Raw genomic sequence first — 19,978 nt, forward strand, 5'->3', positions numbered from 1 at the left:
ATAGACGAATACGAACATCCCCAAAATAGCACAATTTGTGTAGCCTGAACATGGTTACTGACATGTAGGTTGCGTATTTCATATACATCTAGATTCTTTGAAAATCAGCACATACACACCCTTAAGAGAAACTTTGCATCACCGTCGTTTGGTCCCCGTAAAGGCAGCTTTACAGATGTTATTTACCACAGCAAGTAATATATATAATACTTAAGCGACAAAGTCCATGGAGCGATTACACATATAACAGTAAATCTCCTGTGCACCCCCTCCACCACAGATTCTTACACGAAGGAGTTAAACAGTACAGGGAACAAAGTTCTCATTTCATTAAAACAAAAACAAAAAATCAGCCCTGCACAGGCCCAAAAGACATCTCCGAGTAAAGAAGTTAAATGTTAAAGTATGAATCTTGGCAGGCTTATTTGTTTCCCTTTTTGCAAGCTTTCAAAAATGGCACCTGCAAGACTCGCTAAAAATAGCTGCTAGCTGGATGCAGCATAAGCATTTTCCATAACCACCCCCACTCCAATCACCTTGCCCTCTGACCACTTGAGGTTTGTTTAGCTTCTGAAGTGACTTCCAAAACCGAAGGGGAGGATGAAAAGCACTTGCAAATCCTATATTTCTTTTTCAGTGTTTCATAATAATCTGAAAGTTTATAACTACTTGCACAAAGCATAATTCACGGATGATAAAAAAAAAAAAACACAAGCTTTGCCCTTCAGTAAAAACATTACCAGGCAGTCCTCTTTAATAAAATGCTAGTTTTACTCCTCAAAATAAGTATTTTAAACCAACTACAAGTTTAGTAACTCTACTGCGCTTCCCAAGTCAGCAGAACCATCACAAAATCTAGGAGCAGCCACAAGGGGTTTGCGATTGGTGGCGTTATGACTCAGACTCGCACCTTTCAGGGCCAGAGCAGTGAAATGTACTTACAGATTTTTAAAGGAAGCCTGCCCTCTTTATTGTTAATAAGGAGCTAGGTTACATGGATGGTGGCAGATTAAGAGCTACAGTGTTGGTCTTTCCCTGGGGGTATGTTTTTTATATTTAGAATCAGGTACTTGTGACACCTCGTAATAAAACAAGAAGCATCCTCTGTGGCATCACAACAAGTTTTGACTCCGGCCACGCAGATTATTTCATTTATATAAAACTACACATGACGACTTATCTGCCAAAAGAATGGCAAATGTTTCTAATGCTGGGAACGTTCACACTTTCTCCAGCTCAATCCAACCACGCTTATCAGCTTTGTTCTTTCTCAACCTGAAAGGAAGTGGCGCATCAGCAAAAAAACACAGAAGACCACACAGCCTTCAGGACAGACCTCAACCAGTAACACCGTCTCCTGAAAGAAACCAAGAAAAACATTCTAGCAGAGCGCATCAAAGCCAGCACAAATCACAGCAAAGAACTCTGGTTTCACCAATCTCGCAGCCACAAAGAACAACATCACTCCATCCCAGGAACTGTGCGACAACCTCACAGATTTCTACCATGACAAGATCTAGGCTATCTACGAAAACGTCGACCTCCAACCCACTGCTGCAGACAGCATCAACCTGCTCACATGCACAAACACAAACCCCGAACACCTTCTCATCCACTGGGAACTCCTCACCACGCAAAACACTATCTCCAACATGAACTCCGTACACTTGGGAGCACCCACGGACACTTTCCCCACCCACGTCTTCAACCGCAGAAGACGCAAGGTAATCAGCGACAAGCACAAGAAGGTCCTGAATACCTCATCACCGCGGCCTTCTTCGCGGAGGTCTGGAATAATGCTGAAGTGAGGCCGCTCCTTGAAAAAACCATCTGCAGACCCAGCCGAATTGAAGAACTACAGGCCCAGCTCTCTGCTCCCCTATCCAGCAAATGGCCTTGTGAAAGTGATCAACAAGAAACACACGCAACATATACATGATCATAACCTCATGGACCCCTCCCAATCTGGATTTCGGGCTAACCCCAGCACTGAGCCAGCCCTGATTGCAGCCATGGTGGCCTGCAGAGTTCACCACAGCCCCTGCCCCAACAGGCCAGACCCACAACCTCGGCATCATCCTGGATGGCAAGTTATCCATGAAGAAACAAGTCAACACAGTCTCATCTGCTTGCTTCCACACCCTTAGCATTCTCTGCTAAACCTTCAGGTGGCTCCCAGCAGACACCAGAAGGACCGTCACGCAGGCCATCATCACAAGCAGACTGGACTACGGAAGCATGCTCTACGTAGGAATCACAGCATGCCTCCTGAAGAGACTCCAGACAATACAGAACTCTGCGGCAAGACTCGTACTTGACCTCCCAAGAAGGACCCACATCACACCCCATCTCAAAAAACTACACTGACACCAAATTCAGAATATATGCTAGTTCAAGATGCTGACCCACGCCTACCAGGCCTTGCACAACGAAGGACCAGCATACATCAACACACCCCTGACCTTCCACCAACCAACCAGACACCTCAGATCAGCTTCTCTCACCCTCACAGGCACCCCACAGATCTGTCAAGCCAACAGCGAAGGACGCTCCTTCTCACACCTGGAAGTCAAGGCTTGGAACGTCCTCCCCCTGCACCATCACTCCAGCGATTCAGAAGAGAACCAAAGACCTGGATGTTCAAATGATCATTCCTCCATGCAGCAGCATACAGTTCCAGCGCCACGAGAACCTCACAGGTGATTTGCCGCACTCTCTAAATATTTGATTGATTTATTGATTGATTGTCCCCCTAAAATTGGACTCCTTTTTCAGAGTAAATATCAAATGTATGTGCTAAGGTTTCCTACTAGACTAATGTCACCATCTAAAGCAAATGCTTAGCTCCTCTCTATTGGCACCTTAATTTTTAACTGCAACTACCACCTTGTTTTCTACTAACCTGGCATTTAATCAGGAAGTGATGACAACTTTGCATAAAAAGCCAAAGCTTGTCACTGTCAATTAGTTAACTTTAGGCCAATTTCCAAGACCGTTTTTTTGGAGAAACCTCTGGTAAACATGGCCTATACTGCACTATAGCCTTAAGTACAACAACATCTTTAGATCTGACACAGAGTTTTGCCAGGGTGGATGACATAATTGGTTCCATTGTCCATCACTGATGACAGGATGGACTTTAATAAGGGCACAGCCTCACTGTTTATATCTGTCAGCCACTTTTGACAGTGCCAACCCTGTCATGTTATGTTTTATGCAGTTTGGGTTCCCAAAGATTGTTCCTGGGTGGACGCTAATAATTTCTTTGCTACTACTGGTAATTAATGGCTGTGTCCCCTTTCTCTGTACAGTTTTGCAGCTGATGTGTTGTATCTTCACAAAGGTCTCACTGTCACCTCTATTTCGGACGCCTCTAACTAACCACTAGTGCAGATCATCCACCTGCATGTGTTTTGGTTTTATAACTAAGTTGATAAAACACAAATCATGTGGAAAGCAAGGTGCACAATGTTACCTCATACACACATTTCTACCTTGTTAGAAAATGCTGAGTGCATGACGGTCATCTTAAATTGAAGCCAAGTAAAACTGAGGTAATTCTTTTCAGCTATACCATCCAGAAGTGGACCAAATAACTTTCAAGCCAACACGGGCAACCACAAACTACATAAGTAGTGATAATTGGGTAGTGAGAGTAAACAGATGTTGGAAATGGCCCTTTTTGCAGGGTTATCCTCAAACTTTTTGCCTTCTTCCTCCTATTTTTCTGATCTGTTTTGTTTCTGGTTTATTGTCTGTGCACTTTATCATTGTTGATCAGTGCTAAAGTGCAAGTGCTTCCTATATAAACTGCATTGGTGATTAGTTTATCCATGATTTGCATATCTGATTTAATAGTAAGTCCCTAGTAAAGTGCACCAGAGGTGACCAGGGCCTGTAAATCAAATGCTACTAGTGGGCCTGCAGCACTGCTTGTGCCACCCACATGAGTTTTAAACTGCCGATTCGACCTGGCAAGTGTACCCACTTGCCAGGCCCAAACCGTCCCTGTTACTACATGTAAGTCACCTCCTAAGATAGGCCTTAGGTAGCACCATGAGCAGGGTGCAGTGTATTTAGAAGGTAGGACATGTACTGGTGTGTTTTACATGTCCTAACAGTGAAATACTACCAAATTCGTTTTTTCACTGTTGCAAGGCCCATCTCTCTCATAGGTTAACAGGTGGGCTTCCTTTAAATAACTTAAGTGCAGTTTACCTTTGGGAGCAGATAGAGATGTGGAGTTTGGGGTCCCTGAACTCACAATTTAAAAACACATCTTATTGTAAAGTTGTTTTTTAAATTGTCTGTTTGAATATGGCACTTTTAGAAAGTGGACATTTTCTTGCTTAAACCATTCTGCGCCTCTGCCTGCTTCTTGTGTATTCCACGTCTGGGTCAGACTGACAGTTGGGTTGTTGTGAATTCCCCCCGACAGTGACACAAAGGGAGCTGGGGTGTTGCCTGCATATCCTGATGAGTCTCCTGGGCTAGAGTGGGGAGGGAGGTGCCGATACTTGCACCTGAAAGGGCTGTGCCTGTCCTCACACAATGCAGTCTCTGACTCCCTGGACCCCAGACCTTTAGAACACTCAAGAGGAACCTGTGCCAAGGTGAAGAGCTGAAGAGCTGGTGGAGGAGTACTGCCCCTTTGCTGTGTGTGCTTTGCTGAGTTGACCTGCAGTTGCTGCTTCTGCCTTAAAGAGGAGAAAGCCTGGACTTTGCTGTGTATCCTGCTTGAGAAGTTTCTCCAGGGGATTGGGGTAGAGCTTGCCTCCTGTTGGAAGTCTCAAGGATATCAAAGACATCAGCTTCATCTGCATACAGCACTGGGAACTGTGTGTTTTGTGCTGCGACAGAATTAAAACCACCATGACGCCACCAACGACGCCGCTTACTGCACCATGACCTGATGACGCCACATGGAGCTATGCCCGTCACACCGCAACCCTGGTCTCACCGCCGCTGCCACCTGATGCAGTCACCGAGCCGCTGCATGCACTGTGACCTGTGGGCCCGCTCTCTGCATCGCCTTACTCACACAGCATACTTCGCATCCCCGATGACGACACTCCACGCTGACACCACTGCCGCTTGCTGCACAGTGGCCTGAGTTCACTGCTCGTGAGGTACATGAAGCACTGTCCCATCCTGCACTGCAGCCCTGTTCCACCAACGCCACAGACTCCAATGTTGTCAGATGCCCCAGTTTGCACTGCGACCCGTGGGTGCCGCACGAAGCCCGTGCCGCACCGCCATCTTGGGCCTACCGACGACAACGTTTCAGCAATGATGACGATGCTACTTGCACCGTGACCTGGAGACACTGCACGTCTCACCGCCCAATTCACACCACAGCCTTGGTCTCACTGATGCCTCCAGACCCAGTCACCGAGCCACTGCTTGCACCATGATCTGTGGGCACTGCACGTCGCATCGAAAAGCTTTGCACCACAGAGACAACGCCATCCATCAGACGGGGGTGTGATCTGCACTGCATGTGATTCCAAGGGCCCGATGACCCCTGCACCGACCGCCGGAACAGACTCCAGCGACGCTGCACTCCGGATCTCATCGCGAGGATCACAAAACCCTGCATTTCCAAGGTACTGTTTGTAGGTCTTCCCAATACTGTAGCTGGCCTGACGCCGCGGCCGGCCTGAACTGTTGGATTTGTTGTTCACAACGCTGTGATAGCCCCAGATGGAGCTATCGACTTCAAGGAACTGATTCTTGCAAAATCCATATCTTTGAATTTTCTCATTTTGGTCTTGTTTTACATAGATAAACATTGGCTATTTTTCTAAAACTGGTGTGGTGTCCTTTTGTAGGGTTTTCACTGTATTATTGTGTATTATGCCAACTAGAGAACCCATTTCTAACACTAGACATGTGTCATTCTTTCAGCATATATCTGCCTGAGAACAAGTCTGCTAGCTTTTTTTATTTATTTTTTAACTATCCCTTGGAAGATCTGCAAACGCCTCACTTTCTATCAAAGAGTCGCAGTGTCCAAGGCATTGGTGGTCTCCTGGTTAGACTATACCAATAGATTGGGCCGCTAAGTGTTCTGTGACAGAACAGAAGAGGCTCCATTTGACAGGAGCTTGAATCCCTCACTACCTACCTCACCGTGCACCATCCATGAGTACGGTGTACAGTTCATCAGGATAACTGCTGTCCACAGCCACGTTTTTGTGGAGCTAACTTCACTGCTACAATCCAGGTCCTCCGATTCTTTCCTTCTGAAATTCCCCAGCGTTAGTAGATAATGTTTCCTCTTCACATTCGCTCTGCCCAGCCGTCTCAGCAGCACTCACCCTTAGAAAGCATATTGTACATGAACCTCATTTGCCAGCCAATCAAACAGTCAAAAGAATGATCTCCTAAATAGTAACATATATAACCAAAAAGTCTGTTTATCATTCACAGCAGCATTTTCAGATTTGCAACTAAATTTAAGACAACAGAGTGAACTTGCCACACACCCACTTAGCCATATTGGTGACCAACCTTGTTTCTATGAATTTTTTGACAGACAAAAAAACGATACACCTCGCAACTTCAGTGTTAGCAACCTACCCCTAAAAAACATAACTGAGTAAGGGTGATCCTGGTGACACTGGGCCAGGCAAAAGCAACACACATAAATGTTTTTTTTAATTGTATGATCTCTTTTAGTTATTCTGGTAATTAGCTTTATTGATATGATGACAGCACTTGTATCTATCTTTAAAGGGGAACTAGCTAAAATAAACAGTTCTGCCCATCATCTGCCTTATAGAAAGTCTTTTAATGTAATGTTTTATGTACAGTAATGCATTTAGGTTCTTTCTGGTTATTCAGTTCATTTTTATTGAGTATACAGATTTACGGAAACAACTTACAAACTGAAGTTATTGTCCATTATCCAGAAAAAATATAAGGTGCGTTTTTAGAAAAAATGTACAAGTTCACCTAAACAAATACAAGTACAAAGGACGTTACAGTGGTGCTCTGAAATGTAAAACAGCTAAAATGCACTAATTTGGTTTACTACGCAGCAGTACCCCCAATTCACTGAGGAAGGTGTCAACATAACATGATTCCATAAATGACACCTCCAATGATATCATAGCGGCAATACAAAAACACCTCACCCATGCCCGGCCATCCAACAGTTGCAAATGTGAAGCTGTCTTACCAGTTAAACTAGTCAGTTCATTTCAATACACTACATTGAGAGCAGGCAAATATACAAATATTCTCTCATTTCTCAAAATTATATTAAACCCAGTGAAAAATGGCCACATTCAGCCCAAGTCTTCAAGCTTCTTCCCAGCGATGCAATCATGTTGCCGTGTAGGTGAAAGATGAGGTCAAGGAAACAAACTAACACACCATTGTATGCTATTATATGTAGTGCGGTCATATTATTTAAAAAAACTGACAAATATAAATACTTTTTTGGGTTCGGACTGCAAAATTAATTTGTGACGAGCGATTCAATCGCCATGTTAACATACACATTACAGAGATCTATCCTTAATGCATCATATACGTTATAAATGTTCAAATTTAGAACTCACATATTTACAGTTGTATTGCATGCAATGTTAAGGTTAGAGATACATCAACAGGTGGATCAAATACATCATTCTTATTTGTATACGAGATCAATGATAATTATATTAAGTTCTGTAACAGAATAATTAAAATAAAAAAGGAGCAGTGTTGTAGCCCATGGAAGAAGTTAGTTACATTCCCTGGCGCTATTTCTGATAAAAACTATATATTTTGATAGATTCCTCACCTCAATGGTCCTAAAAACTTTACTCTTGGCAGCAGTACTCAAGCTCAGGACTCTGTACAGCTCAGACTACATGACGCCAGCCTATATATGGCGTAGCTTGGTCCACTAGCATAAGTTCCTTCACTTTTTCCCCGCTCAAAAGCAACACGAGCGTAGAAAAAGTGAGAGGAACCAAAACAAGCTTAATGACAGTAGACCACACTGCAGAAGAAATATAAACCCCCTGGGAACCCTGGTAGGACCAACACTGTGTCGCAAGTGTGGTGAAGGTTCTGCAGGAAGATATGGCATCTTCCAGAAAGCAAAGCTTTGCTAAGCCCTTTCTGGCGGATGCTACATCTTCCTACAGATTCGTCACCTCATGAAGGAGTCCCTGAGCAGAAACCCCAGGGAGACAGGACTGACTAGTGCCAGTGCTTGATTTGTAAAGTAATAAGTGCCAGTGCCTGAAGCTCTGCACAGAAGCCAGTGGCAAGCACCGGCATGCCGAATATCAAGGCAGTGTAGTGTTGAATTCAGGCTTTTTTAAACCAGTATCTGACACTCCTGGCCCATTTATCTCACTCCGCAGGCTTCTTCTTTCTCTCGTTATCACGGTTTTCCATCTTGTTCTTCCTCCTTCTTTCCCCATGCTCTGATCAGGAAAAATAAGTGCTGGCCCCCAAAAATAAGTGGCCACCATCGGCAACCACCGGCTCAAATTAAGCACTGACTAGTGATAACTTAATAAGTATGTCACACAGAACACATATGGCAAAACAACAATAGCTTTTTGCCTCATCACCAACTCAGAGACAAGAAAGGAGCCATACAGGAACGCATCAATGCCATTGCACACAACAGCAAAGAACTCTTCACCGTAGTCCAAGAATTTGCCAAACCCAACACAGAGACAGCATACGTTTCCCCCCCTCCCAAAACCTCTGCGACAACCTCACCATACAAGACCAAGAAGATCTGACAGGTTCACAACCCAAGGCCCATCCCACCCACAACCACTGCACCTTATGGCTCCAGACCCCGGGAGACCTTGTCCAACTGGCTCACCCTCACCTCTGACGACCCCCTCAGGATCATGAGGAGCATCCACTCTGGAGCCCCCTCGGATCCCTGCACTCACCACATCTTCAACAGAGCCGGCACTGCCATTGCACCCGAACTCTGCTGCACCATCAACTGCTCCATCGAGACTGCCACCTTCCCGGAAAACTGGAAGCACGCAGAGATCAACCTCTTGCTGAATAAATCCTCTGCTGACCTGACAGACGTCAAGAACTACAGACCCATCTCGCTACTCCCCTTCCCTGCCAAAGTCATCGAGAAAGCTATCAACTCCCAACTCTCCGAGGTCATTGAAACAAACTACATCCTGGACCTCTTGCAATCGGGCTTAGAAGCAACCACAGCACAGAGACCACTCTCCTCGCCACTTAAAACGACATCCGCTCCCTCCTTGACCGAGGTGAAACTGCTGCCCTCATCCTCTTGGACCTCTCAGCCGCCTTCAATGCTGTCTCCCACCACACTCCCTGCACAAGACTCCACAACGCTGGCATTCGTGACAAGGCAGTAGAATGGATCTGCTCCTTTCTCACAGGCCGAACACAGAGTCAGACTTCCACAGTTCAGCTCAGAACCCACAAAGATCAGCTGCAGAGTGCCTCCCTGAGCCCCACCATCTACATGGCCCCGCTTGCAGTCATCTTCAAAAGCCACGGACGCAACATTGTCTCCAACTCAGACAACACCCAGCTGATTCTCTCCCTCACAGATGAACCCACAGCCGCCAAGAGCAACTTCCACAATGGGATAAAGGTAGTCGCCACCTGGATGAACGACGGGTGCCTCAAGCTTAACTAAGACAAGACCGAAGTCCTCATCTTGGGCTTCACCCCCTCCACCTGGGATGACTCCTGGTGGGCCACAGCGCTTGGAACCTCCTCCCCCCCCCACATACACACACCCACCCCCACACGGACCACGCGCAAAACCTCAGCATCATCCTGGACTCCTCGCCCTCAATTAACTGCCAAATCAATGCTGTTTCGTCCTCCTGCTTCCACACGCTCCGCCTGCATTGTAGGATCCTCAAGTGGATCCAGGAAAACAGTCACCCATGCGCTTGTCAGCAGCAGACTCTACTACAGCAACACACTCTATGCCAGGACCACCCAGAAAATCCTAAAGAAATTGCAGAACACCTCTGCCACACTCATCCTAAACATCCCACACCGTAGCCACATCACCGGCCACCTCAGAGACTTTCAATGGATACCTATTAACAAAAGAATTGCCTTCAAGCTCTTCACGCACACCTACAAAGCCCTCCACAATGCCGGACCTGCATACCTCAACCACCGAATCTCTCCATCTACACTCCCACCAGACATCTGCGCTCTGCCCAACTGGCCCTGGCCACCATCCCACGGATACGCAAGAGCACAGCTGGAGGAAGATCCATCTCCTACCTCACTGCGAAGATCTGGAACTCCCTGCCTCTACACCTCAGACAATCACCATCGCTGCTGCAGTTCAGGAAGGACCTCAATACCTGGCTCTTCAATTAAACCCCCTCAGCACCTTGAGACCCTTACGAATGAGTAGTTATGCTTTCTAAGAATCCTGATTGAATGCCTGGGCAGCCAAGCAATAATGCTTGGAAACAAGAGTGCAATGAAAACAAAGAAATCATCCATCAAATATCAGATGCCCTGACGTTCTTGGCCAGAACTTTAGAAGCCACCACTGCATGGTGGGGATGTGCATGAATGCCTGCAGAAAGACCTTTCTTTAGCAAAGTGTAGCAGATCTTGATGTCTTGATGCAAAGATGGCTCAACGAGAAGTGGTACTCTTTGTCACTGCTTGTCACTTCTTCACCCTAGCAAAACTGACAAACAGCTGATCTGTTCTTGTCCGATCAATGTATTATGAGTTAGCGCTCTTAGGATCCGGATTGTGCAGCTGCTCTTCCTACTAAGAAGGGTAAAGTGGAAGGAACAAAGATGGGAAAGTGACTTACTGGCCCATTAGCAAAGCGAATGGCACATGGCAAAATGTTAGCGCCAAGCGCACAGATCCAACTCATCTGGGTAAGGCACAGTATATACAGAGTAAGGCACAGTATATACAGACAGACAGACAGATATACAGACTGGCCATGTAGGCTTAAGTAATGGTCGCCAGAATCACAGTCTTCAGAGCCAAATGGTGTATATGACAGCTAGGCAGCTACTCAAATGGGGATTGCATAAGGAAACGGAGAACCAAGTTCAAATCACACTGTGAAAACCCACCCCTTCCATTCAGTGTACCCAGTCAGGTGTGCTGACAGTATAAAATCTCTGTGCATCAGTGACCACTGCCACAATTGTAGGGCATATGGTACTGGTACCTGTTCTCTCTTACCTGTTGCGGTAGTGAACCACAGTAGTGTTGTCCGAGAGACCTGAGCCACACATCATCAGATGGAGGGGAGAAATACCTAGGGATAGGTGGATGACCCAAAGCTCCAGCACAATGATATGCAATTGTTTTGTCATGGGCAAATATCCTCACACCATCATCTCCCCTAAGTGAACGTCTCAGCCCAAATAGGAGGCATCAGTCACCACTGTAACCTGTGCCAGTATGGGGCACTATGGAGATGGAAAGTACACATCTGCCAATCTGGAAGGACTTAGGCTAAGATCTCAACTCGTGCAGACGGACCTTTAAAACCTCAGACACCACGGAAAAGACATCATCTACCGCTGAGCATGGGGCACCAGGTATATACACAAGATCGTCATGCCCAAAAAGCAGAATGCTTTTAGGACAGGGACTGCCACCAAAATATGAAACATGGGATCAATTCCTAAAGTCCTAAATCTGCAAAGGAGGAGGAAAAACCCAAATGCAGTTTCTATCCAGGATTGCGCCAATGATCAGCAGATGCAGAGTTGGAGTAACATACAAATTCCGGTGGTAAGTAGAAAATCCCAGTCAATAAATGAAGGCTGGGGTAGATACCAAGTGGTCAGAAACAAACAGAGAAAGTTCACCTTCACCAGACATTCATGAAAGTTTTCAAGTAAATGCCCTCCACACCTGGCTTTCTGAGGGCAGCAGCCCCTCCTGCATGTACTTTGGTGAAAATTCATAGTGACTGTAAGCGCCAAGAGGACCAGACTCAAAGATACCAACCTGAACGTGCCCTGGTAAATAAATAGGTTCCTGAACTGCAAATCCAAAACGGGCCTGAGGCCCCTGTCCTAGCTGGGAACCAAGAAGTAGAGGGAGTAAATCCCTGTACACCTCTTCAATAGCAAGATCCTTTTTGCATTAAGACCAGGACTTCTGTCTCCAATATTATTGAAAGGGCTCGGGACCATTTCTGGGCAGCCTGGGGATATTCCTGAGAAGTGGCCACAAAGGGGAGAGTAAACCCCTTCCGGATCAAATGAAGCACACACTGGCACTACAGACCTACGTGGAGTTGGACTCCCACTGGGTCAGAAAGTAAGAGACTTTTCACTGAATAGAAGCTGATGGGTGGAAGGTGAACAATTAAGAGTGGCTTTGTGCCAACGGAACCAGTGGCTGTAACGGAGACTATCCCTTCTGTTGGTGCTGGTGTCCGTTTGATCTTCCTCTGCCATTTTAGAAGTGGCAGAACTGTTGGGCGGACTGCTCCAACTAAGAAAGTTGCCTCAGCCCAGAAGATTGGGATCTTGAAAAAACACAAAAGCAGTGGTACTGTTGGTTAATTTGCTTACAAGATAGTTCAGGCCTAGACAGCGTTCTGTCGCACCACTATCTTTGAACCATTTCAAGCCAGAGTCAGCCTTTGTTGCCAAAGAGCGTCCCCCTACAAAGGGCCTTTTTCTCCACAGAATTTGCCTTCATCGAAGGGGATGTATATTAAAGCAGCTTAAATGTTTCTGGAAAATCTGGTACAGTGCACACATGCAAAGCTGCGCGTCACCACTGCTGCCACAGAGCTTGCCACAGTATCTGCTGAATATCCACTGCATTTCATTATTTGCATCAAGATCATCCCTGACAACTTTAGAGCTGGACCCTTCCCATGATCAGGGAGACTGACAACAAGTTTGTCCTTTTTCACAAGGGATAGATTCTGTCAAAGAAAGCATGTGGCACTGGAAGTTTGTTAAGCCAGGCTACTTGATTTTATGCCCCGTTGAATCAAGACGTTTGGACTTAGTGTCCAGGGGAACAGTAGGGAATGCCTTGTGGTCCAGACTCATAGTGAATGGCTGTAAAAACAGGTTTTCTATAAGAGGATGGGCCATGAAAAACTGGGTGAGACAGCACAACGGGCATGTGGTGGTGGCGTGCAGTCTGTCCATGGACTGCCAGGCACAAAGAGTGTTTGTCGTAGGTAGTAATCACTGGCTGAAGCAATGCCTCCTGGTTGGTCAGAAAAGGCTTGCTAATGAACAAGCCTTCTTAAAACAATTGTGAGGATGGGGAATATTTCGCTCTGGAGACTTATCCAGCCCTCTGGCATCTGGAAGTTCCAGATAAAGCCCAGGATCAGTATGATTAAGAGTGACAGAGGTTATCAATCTCCAAATGCTACTCCTCAGTGCACTGAAACTCCACATTCGGCATCTCTAGCAAGTCTGAATCTGAGTCGATGAACTCCATCATGTGGGTGAACGTTTTGGCTCCAGGTAGAGACCGCTGGTCCTCAAAAGGTACTTTTACGTTCTTTCTAGTCACCCATTGGATTTCCTATGTTATAAAGGGCTGAGGCAGCACTGAACATGGTCTGAGAACAGCAACAGAGATGAAATCATCACTACGCCAGGTGAACTGGCTTCTTGGGCAGATGATGTGACTTCCAAAGATGTGGCACTGAGTCCTGCCAAGGTGCAGAGTTGTATGGCACCAGGGGCCAGAGATGCCAGAGCTGCTGTTTCCAAAGGCTTCCATCGGAGGAAGGAGGTCTCGAAGACGGAGGATCAGTTGTGAAAAGGCCTATCACACCTTACTGAAAAGCCTCAATCTGAGAAGGGTTGGCAGTAGTCGGGTTCAGATGAGCCTTCTTCAAAACTGGAATCAGTTTGGAGAAAGATGATGAGAAGCTGGTATTAAAGACCAACAGTTTCCTAAAAGAGAAAGAAAAAGACTTGCCCTTCCTATAGTGTTTCTTGTGTTTATGAGAGTACCCTTTGGTGGGTACTCCCTATCAGGAGACTTATGGGGGAGAAGGGACGGGGAAAGGACTCTCTGGGGTCTCTTTATAGTCCCAAGCCAGGAAGCTTGGCCTCCTACTCCCTGATGACCTTCAGATGCATGGAGTTGCAGCAACTGTAGGTTGCGGGATCGTGTTATATTCCCAGATATTGCATGCAAATGCCCTTTAATTGGAAGTGGGAGATCTTTTTACAATATAGTTGACAAGACTTAAAATCTAAACCCTAGATAGTGACATTTGACCAAATCTACAGAAAAAGTGTCATGTATAATTTTGAAGATAGTTGGTAAAAACAGACTAAAAGCTCTGAAAACAAAAAGCTGGCGCCACCATACATAGGTCAGTATTGTCACTTTTGTGATAGACTAAGGCATGTCTGAAGTCACATAGCACTATCTGGTGGCAGTGGAAAGATACCGCTAGGAGAAATGTTTATGGTTTAAACGGGTGCCTGGTTAAATTAATATATTGAGGAATCTGTAGGAAAAAGTGTCCCTCAGAACATACCCAGGTAAGACACCCCACAAACCAGAGAAGACCTTCACAGACTTTAGAACCTTAGGTTTAAGGCTTTACATTCTAATGATAATTGATTCCAAGCACATTCAAAATAACCCCTTCTTGGATGCCATGAAATCCAACACAAACACCCACAAAGTTCAAGTATTTATGATTAACTGGATGCCTGACCAGAGAAGGCATAGATATGGGTGACTGAGGATTTGATGGTTTATAGTCCTAATGTTTTCAGTAATACATAATTTTAATTTCCTTATTGTACTTCCAATATTTTTGAAGGTATCATCATCGTAGCAACCCCCAAGGAGTTCAAGAATGTACAACAGGGTAAAATCACTCTCAGTTGTACAGTAGCAGGGCATGAAAGAGTTGTCATTTCTAAACAACAATACTATCTCCCAACAACCACTTCGAAGGGAGTCCAATATTCAACTCTAGTGATTAGTTAAATTATATTATGTTTTTATATTATATTTGCTTTTGGTTGAATCAGCAGCATGTTGCAGTACATGTTGCCAAACAGAAGTGCTTCAACAACTGTACTTTCCAGACTTCATTTGACTTAATATTTGGCCCAGCATGTCACGCTCTGCACCCAATGCCTACACTAAACACCCAACTTCCTAGAGCTCCCTGCCCCCCCCTAAATGGAAGAAGCTGGGTGCACAGCCTTGCTTTCGGCCAGGACCTGTGCTCAGCGGCCCTGCGTCACGACCCAAGGGGGTTCAACCTTTGGTCGTCGGCAGAAGACTCTGAGAAACGCAACACCACTTTGTGCAGAGTCTACAAAGCACATACACTGGCCATGCCTAGAGAACTCTGTGAACATAGCCTAGCAGAAAGTCAGGAACTAAGCTCAGTACATCTCCCCCACAGCCTGTTTATTAAGACCCATAGTTTATGTCTTTCTATCTCTCAATGACTAACAAGATTGTGTTTACAGTACCGGACAACAAATGCCAAACAAAAAGCAATATTGTGTTACTTCATTGATGTCATCAATTATGCAAATGATGTCACCTTTGACTGAGGAGGTTTTTGCAATGCACAGGATTATGGTTGCACAGCTAGTTAGAGCTGTTATTTTCACGGGGTGGAGAAAATCCTCTGTCCCTTCTGCTGAGGTGTTGTACGAAAATGTCTATTTTTTTCTTCTGGGTAATGGATCACAACTTTCATGACTCTGCTTTAACTAGGGTTTGTAGTGAATATGTTTCATTTTTAATGCTATGCTTTGGCACTGCCCAAAGTTTTGACCAGGTACGGCCACGTGGCAGGACTTCTGCCACCAAAGCTTGCTGTGAATTCCATATGTCATATACAGTGGGTTCAAGATGCAGCCAAGCTCCCCGACTCCAAAGCCTCCTGCGAATGGCTTTGGCTAAGTGAGGCCTGAATTAGGCTCCCTTTGTCAACATAGCCTTATGCATATGAGTCCAGTCATGCGTAGAGAGCTGAGAACACATGGCTGCATGAAGCCTTCGTCCTTTCAAATAGTCCATGCAGGGACATTCTGGTATTGACTGCGGTTCTTCAGCCTTATTACTTTATTTAATGTGCATGACTAGATTTTACCTGGACGCGTAATTACACAAGGCTTTCATGTCTACATGGTTAGTGTCAGAACATATAGATGTACATCAAGGTACTGAAGCCATACAACTGTTTTTAATGTCTAAAGATATGAATGAAATGCAAACACAACTGCAGCGCAATTTCTCCCCTGTGTGAATCAATTGCAGGGACATCTAAATATTGACAGTGGTCCTCTGGCTTGCACCTGCCTTCAGAGTCTAAACATAAGCACTGCTAGTATGTGAAAATGCAGCAGCCTTCCATCTGTGTGACATATGTGTTGATACAGCAAAGATGTCATTTGTGAGCTCAGAAGCAGTGGATTAAAAGTGTGCTTTATTATTGTTTTTGTAATATATTTTTTAAAGATTTCGGGTCATAACGGCCCTTCAACTGAAGCATTTCAGTCCCAATGGACCCGGCCACCGCCAGCCTAAACCAAGTCAATTCATAAAGTGAGGTAACAACCGGTTAGGGAATTCTATTTCTGCCTATCTGAAGCAGCACAACCTATTAGGTCGAGCATTGCTTTTCCGACGTGTTGGTATGTATCTTGGCTTTTAACCACGCCCACCTCATGCCCATCACTCCCACTCGTTCGTGGGCTTGCCCTTCAAAAATCCTTTGATGACAGTGGTAAATGGTTTACCTTTGTCCCTCCTTGGGGAGGTTTTGTTACCACCTTGGCATCGCCCCTGTTACGTGGCTAATTGCACTTTTGCAGATTAGTTTAACTGCAAGCAAACTTTTTTTTCCTTTTGTGTGTCTCTTCACGCTGATGCTCATGGCGGCTGTGGCACTGTGAATCGGCTCCCCTATGTGAAACTGTTTAACTTTAAATTTTCGATTTATGTGGCAAGAAAAGTCGGGTTAGGAGTTTACAACGCTAATAGCTTTAACTCGAGCAGATGTGAGACCCACTGCATTGCAAATGCTTGTTTTTTTATCTCATACTTTCCCAAGCCCCCATTCACACCCTTGCATTAATTTTGAGTACAGAATACAAGAATTTGGAAACTTCCAACCAGGATGAACCTAGACCACTCAAGAAATACCCTACTCAAGCCTCGGAGTACATATTAATACACTACCCTCTTCTGCTTTAGTGCTAGCGCTGTGTTTTTGTCGTGTATTATCAGATTCACAAGGAATTCATTTTCAGTTCACTGATGACTCATTTTCTGGGTTTCCTTTTCGAAATCATTGCCAGTAGCGCCAAACAAAAAAATGGATGGAGACCAATGAGATATATGCCTCACCGACATGCACTTGACTCTAATCAATCCTTTACACAAAAACAAACTGACAATAGGCTGCGCATGACAAATACCAGGTTGTCTGCATGTTTTTTTTAAGACAACAGAACACGCCCTAGTTGAATTGACTTCAGGTATGCAAAGATTCATTCTTGGCTACAAAAAGCTTCAGTTAACCAACTGCACACCATACATAACTTGGGCCCGGGTAGCAATCCTGAAGCCAATAATCTGGTCAGGCCTGTTTAAAGGAATTCTAGAAATAGTCAAATCATACGCCTGATTTAAATAAAAAAAAATGCTGCAGACATCGTCTTAAACCATCTTTGCTGTCTTGGAAATGAGAGATTTCTATGATAACCCTTATTTAAATTTTACTCCAAGCAAAGGAATGTGAACCAACCAAAACTCAAGAATGTTTGCCTTTTTCTAGAAGCTATGCTGCCTGTTTTTGCTGTACTAATATTCATTAAAGCTGACAGTCTGTTAACAATCAACCCCTTTGTATCTATCTGGTGTTGGAATTCAAGGTAATTTTTTCTGTAAGGAATCTTTTCTGCCTCCATAACTGATAATCTGTTGCCCCTAAAGGAATCCCTTTTCTATGAAACTTGGAATGTTTTCTTCCATTATGTATGTCAATTCCTCTTGTCAACTGACCCTCAAGCCCTAACACTATTCTTACCTCAGTTTCTGAGTACAGGTGGATGATCAAGTATTGTGAATAACTGATGATGCCCAACAGCAGCAGTTTAGCCAAAGAAGGGTTCTTGTTAGTTTCATTAAGGACTTTTAAACTCTTCAGCTGAATGGTTGTGCTATTTGCTATTCGTTAGTGAAAGTTGAACAACCATGCACTTATTGATGTGGAGAAGGATCCCTGTAAATCACAACACTATGAAGCCCCACGTAGGTAGCTCGCTTTCGAGATACAATAGGGCATGTACGGGGACACTAGTCTCTAGTTTTCTGCCCACCCTTTCCAACAGGGTGCTTCTTTCCAACAGGGTGCTTCTGCTTACAGCGTTCTAAACATAGAAGGCGATTGATGAGTGTGTGAAAATGTTTCAAAAGATGGAAAGAAGAGAGGTTTGGACGGTCGGATCAGGATTTTAAGTTAAGATAACCTAACAATTAAATCAGTATATTACACAATCAACTTTCCTTAATGTTAATAACCAATACATATCCAAAAGGTGAGATGATTTCCACATTCTCAAACAGTAATTCTTTAACTTTCATGCAGTAAGAAGTATTTATACATAATCTTACCCTGAAAAGCGGTATTCTGGTTTATTTCTTTCAGAGCGGTCTGTAAAGGAAGCAAAGCATAATTTAAGATTGCATCTATTCTATTTCACACACACACACACACACACACCAATGTATATTATGACATATACCAACATAACATTCCTACTGGCCAACCTACAAGGTAACATTATGAATGAATTCCCTTATGAAAATACTGTTCCATTAACAGTTGCATCAATTTTGATTTACTGCCGGTATGCTCTCACACGGTAAAGTACTAAACAACAAACAAAGCTTTTAAAAATGCCAATTGAGAAGTCGGTGACCTTGAGACACATGATACTATCCAAGAGCCATGTTATCAGGCTTATCAGAAATCCTATGGTGGATTGGATTGGTATCAGGAGGAGAGGGATTCTGGCTGGTTATGGATGTAAGAAAGCATAAGGTAAAGCAGTAGGATGGTTGACATGGTCAGGGTAGGAATCTTCTAAAACTGAAAACAAAGTGAAGAAGAAGACAGCGCAATGACGAGGGGTGGTTGACCACATGCAAGGGGAGACCTGGTAAGGAGTATCTAAGGGGGATGAAAACAATTCAGTTCCACTGTAAAGCAAAAAACAAAACAAAAAAAAGATTTGGATAGAACTTATTTTGCTCATAAGGAATACCTCGGAGCCATGTGCTCCCTTTTAGGGCATTAAAATATGGTAGGAGGAGGTGAACAACATGCAGCTAGAATAGAAAAGGAAGTAGGTGCTTTCCAACCTTAATTGGTTTCATTACTGGTGCATAATGGAGTTTTTTATTTACCAAACTTGATATTTAGGTCTTTGCACTGAGAAGCACAAAAAGGTTATGGGTGGAACGTTTCAGTTAATCTTAATCCATTGATAATTACATAGGGCCACATAATATTCCAGTGGTTTTCTGATCACCATGCTGCCTCGGGCCTAATAGGATGTAACAGGCCTGGGGGTTGCTTGTGTTCCCTTCTAAATGGGACCCGGCTGGGTAGTTCTGGCTGGACTGTTCCTATTGGAGCAGTATCAAGATTGATTTGCACATGGCAGGTGTCCATCTGAAGTGGCACAGCAAATGACAACAATGGTATGGAAGAAGGACCACGGCAATAGCAAGGGACAGCTGAGATTATTTCAAGGATCATTTCCATTACCTTGTTGTTTTTGTAGTAGATGCCTTAAGTACGACGGGTATCGCCAGACGTGGGTCAGGTGCTCAATGTGCCATATGATGCAATCTATACTTCAACAGCCATACCCCAAGTTGGTTGAAGCCAGTCTGAGGTTGCTTGTGTTCCTGTCTTGAGGTAACCTGGCCTGGCAATGTGCCCAAGAGTATTCCCATTAGAGTATGA

The 19,978-nt window shown here is 44.6% G+C and overlaps 1 protein-coding gene across 2 annotated transcripts in view; it reads right to left on the reverse strand.

The window, feature by feature from the left end:
• SH3D19 (SH3 domain containing 19) overlaps window positions 1–19,978 on the reverse strand; it is a 324,933-nt gene that overhangs the window by 184,983 nt on the left and 119,972 nt on the right. For both annotated transcript variants that reach the window (XM_069242645.1, XM_069242646.1), the window contains exon 2: window positions 18,619–18,658. In XM_069242645.1, coding sequence (XP_069098746.1) covers window positions 18,619–18,658 — 40 coding nt within the window. The remainder of the gene's footprint in view (window positions 1–18,618; window positions 18,659–19,978) is intronic.

This window comes from Pleurodeles waltl, chromosome 1_2 (genome assembly GCF_031143425.1).
Source record: "Pleurodeles waltl isolate 20211129_DDA chromosome 1_2, aPleWal1.hap1.20221129, whole genome shotgun sequence".
Classification (NCBI taxonomy): Eukaryota; Metazoa; Chordata; class Amphibia; order Caudata; family Salamandridae; genus Pleurodeles; species Pleurodeles waltl.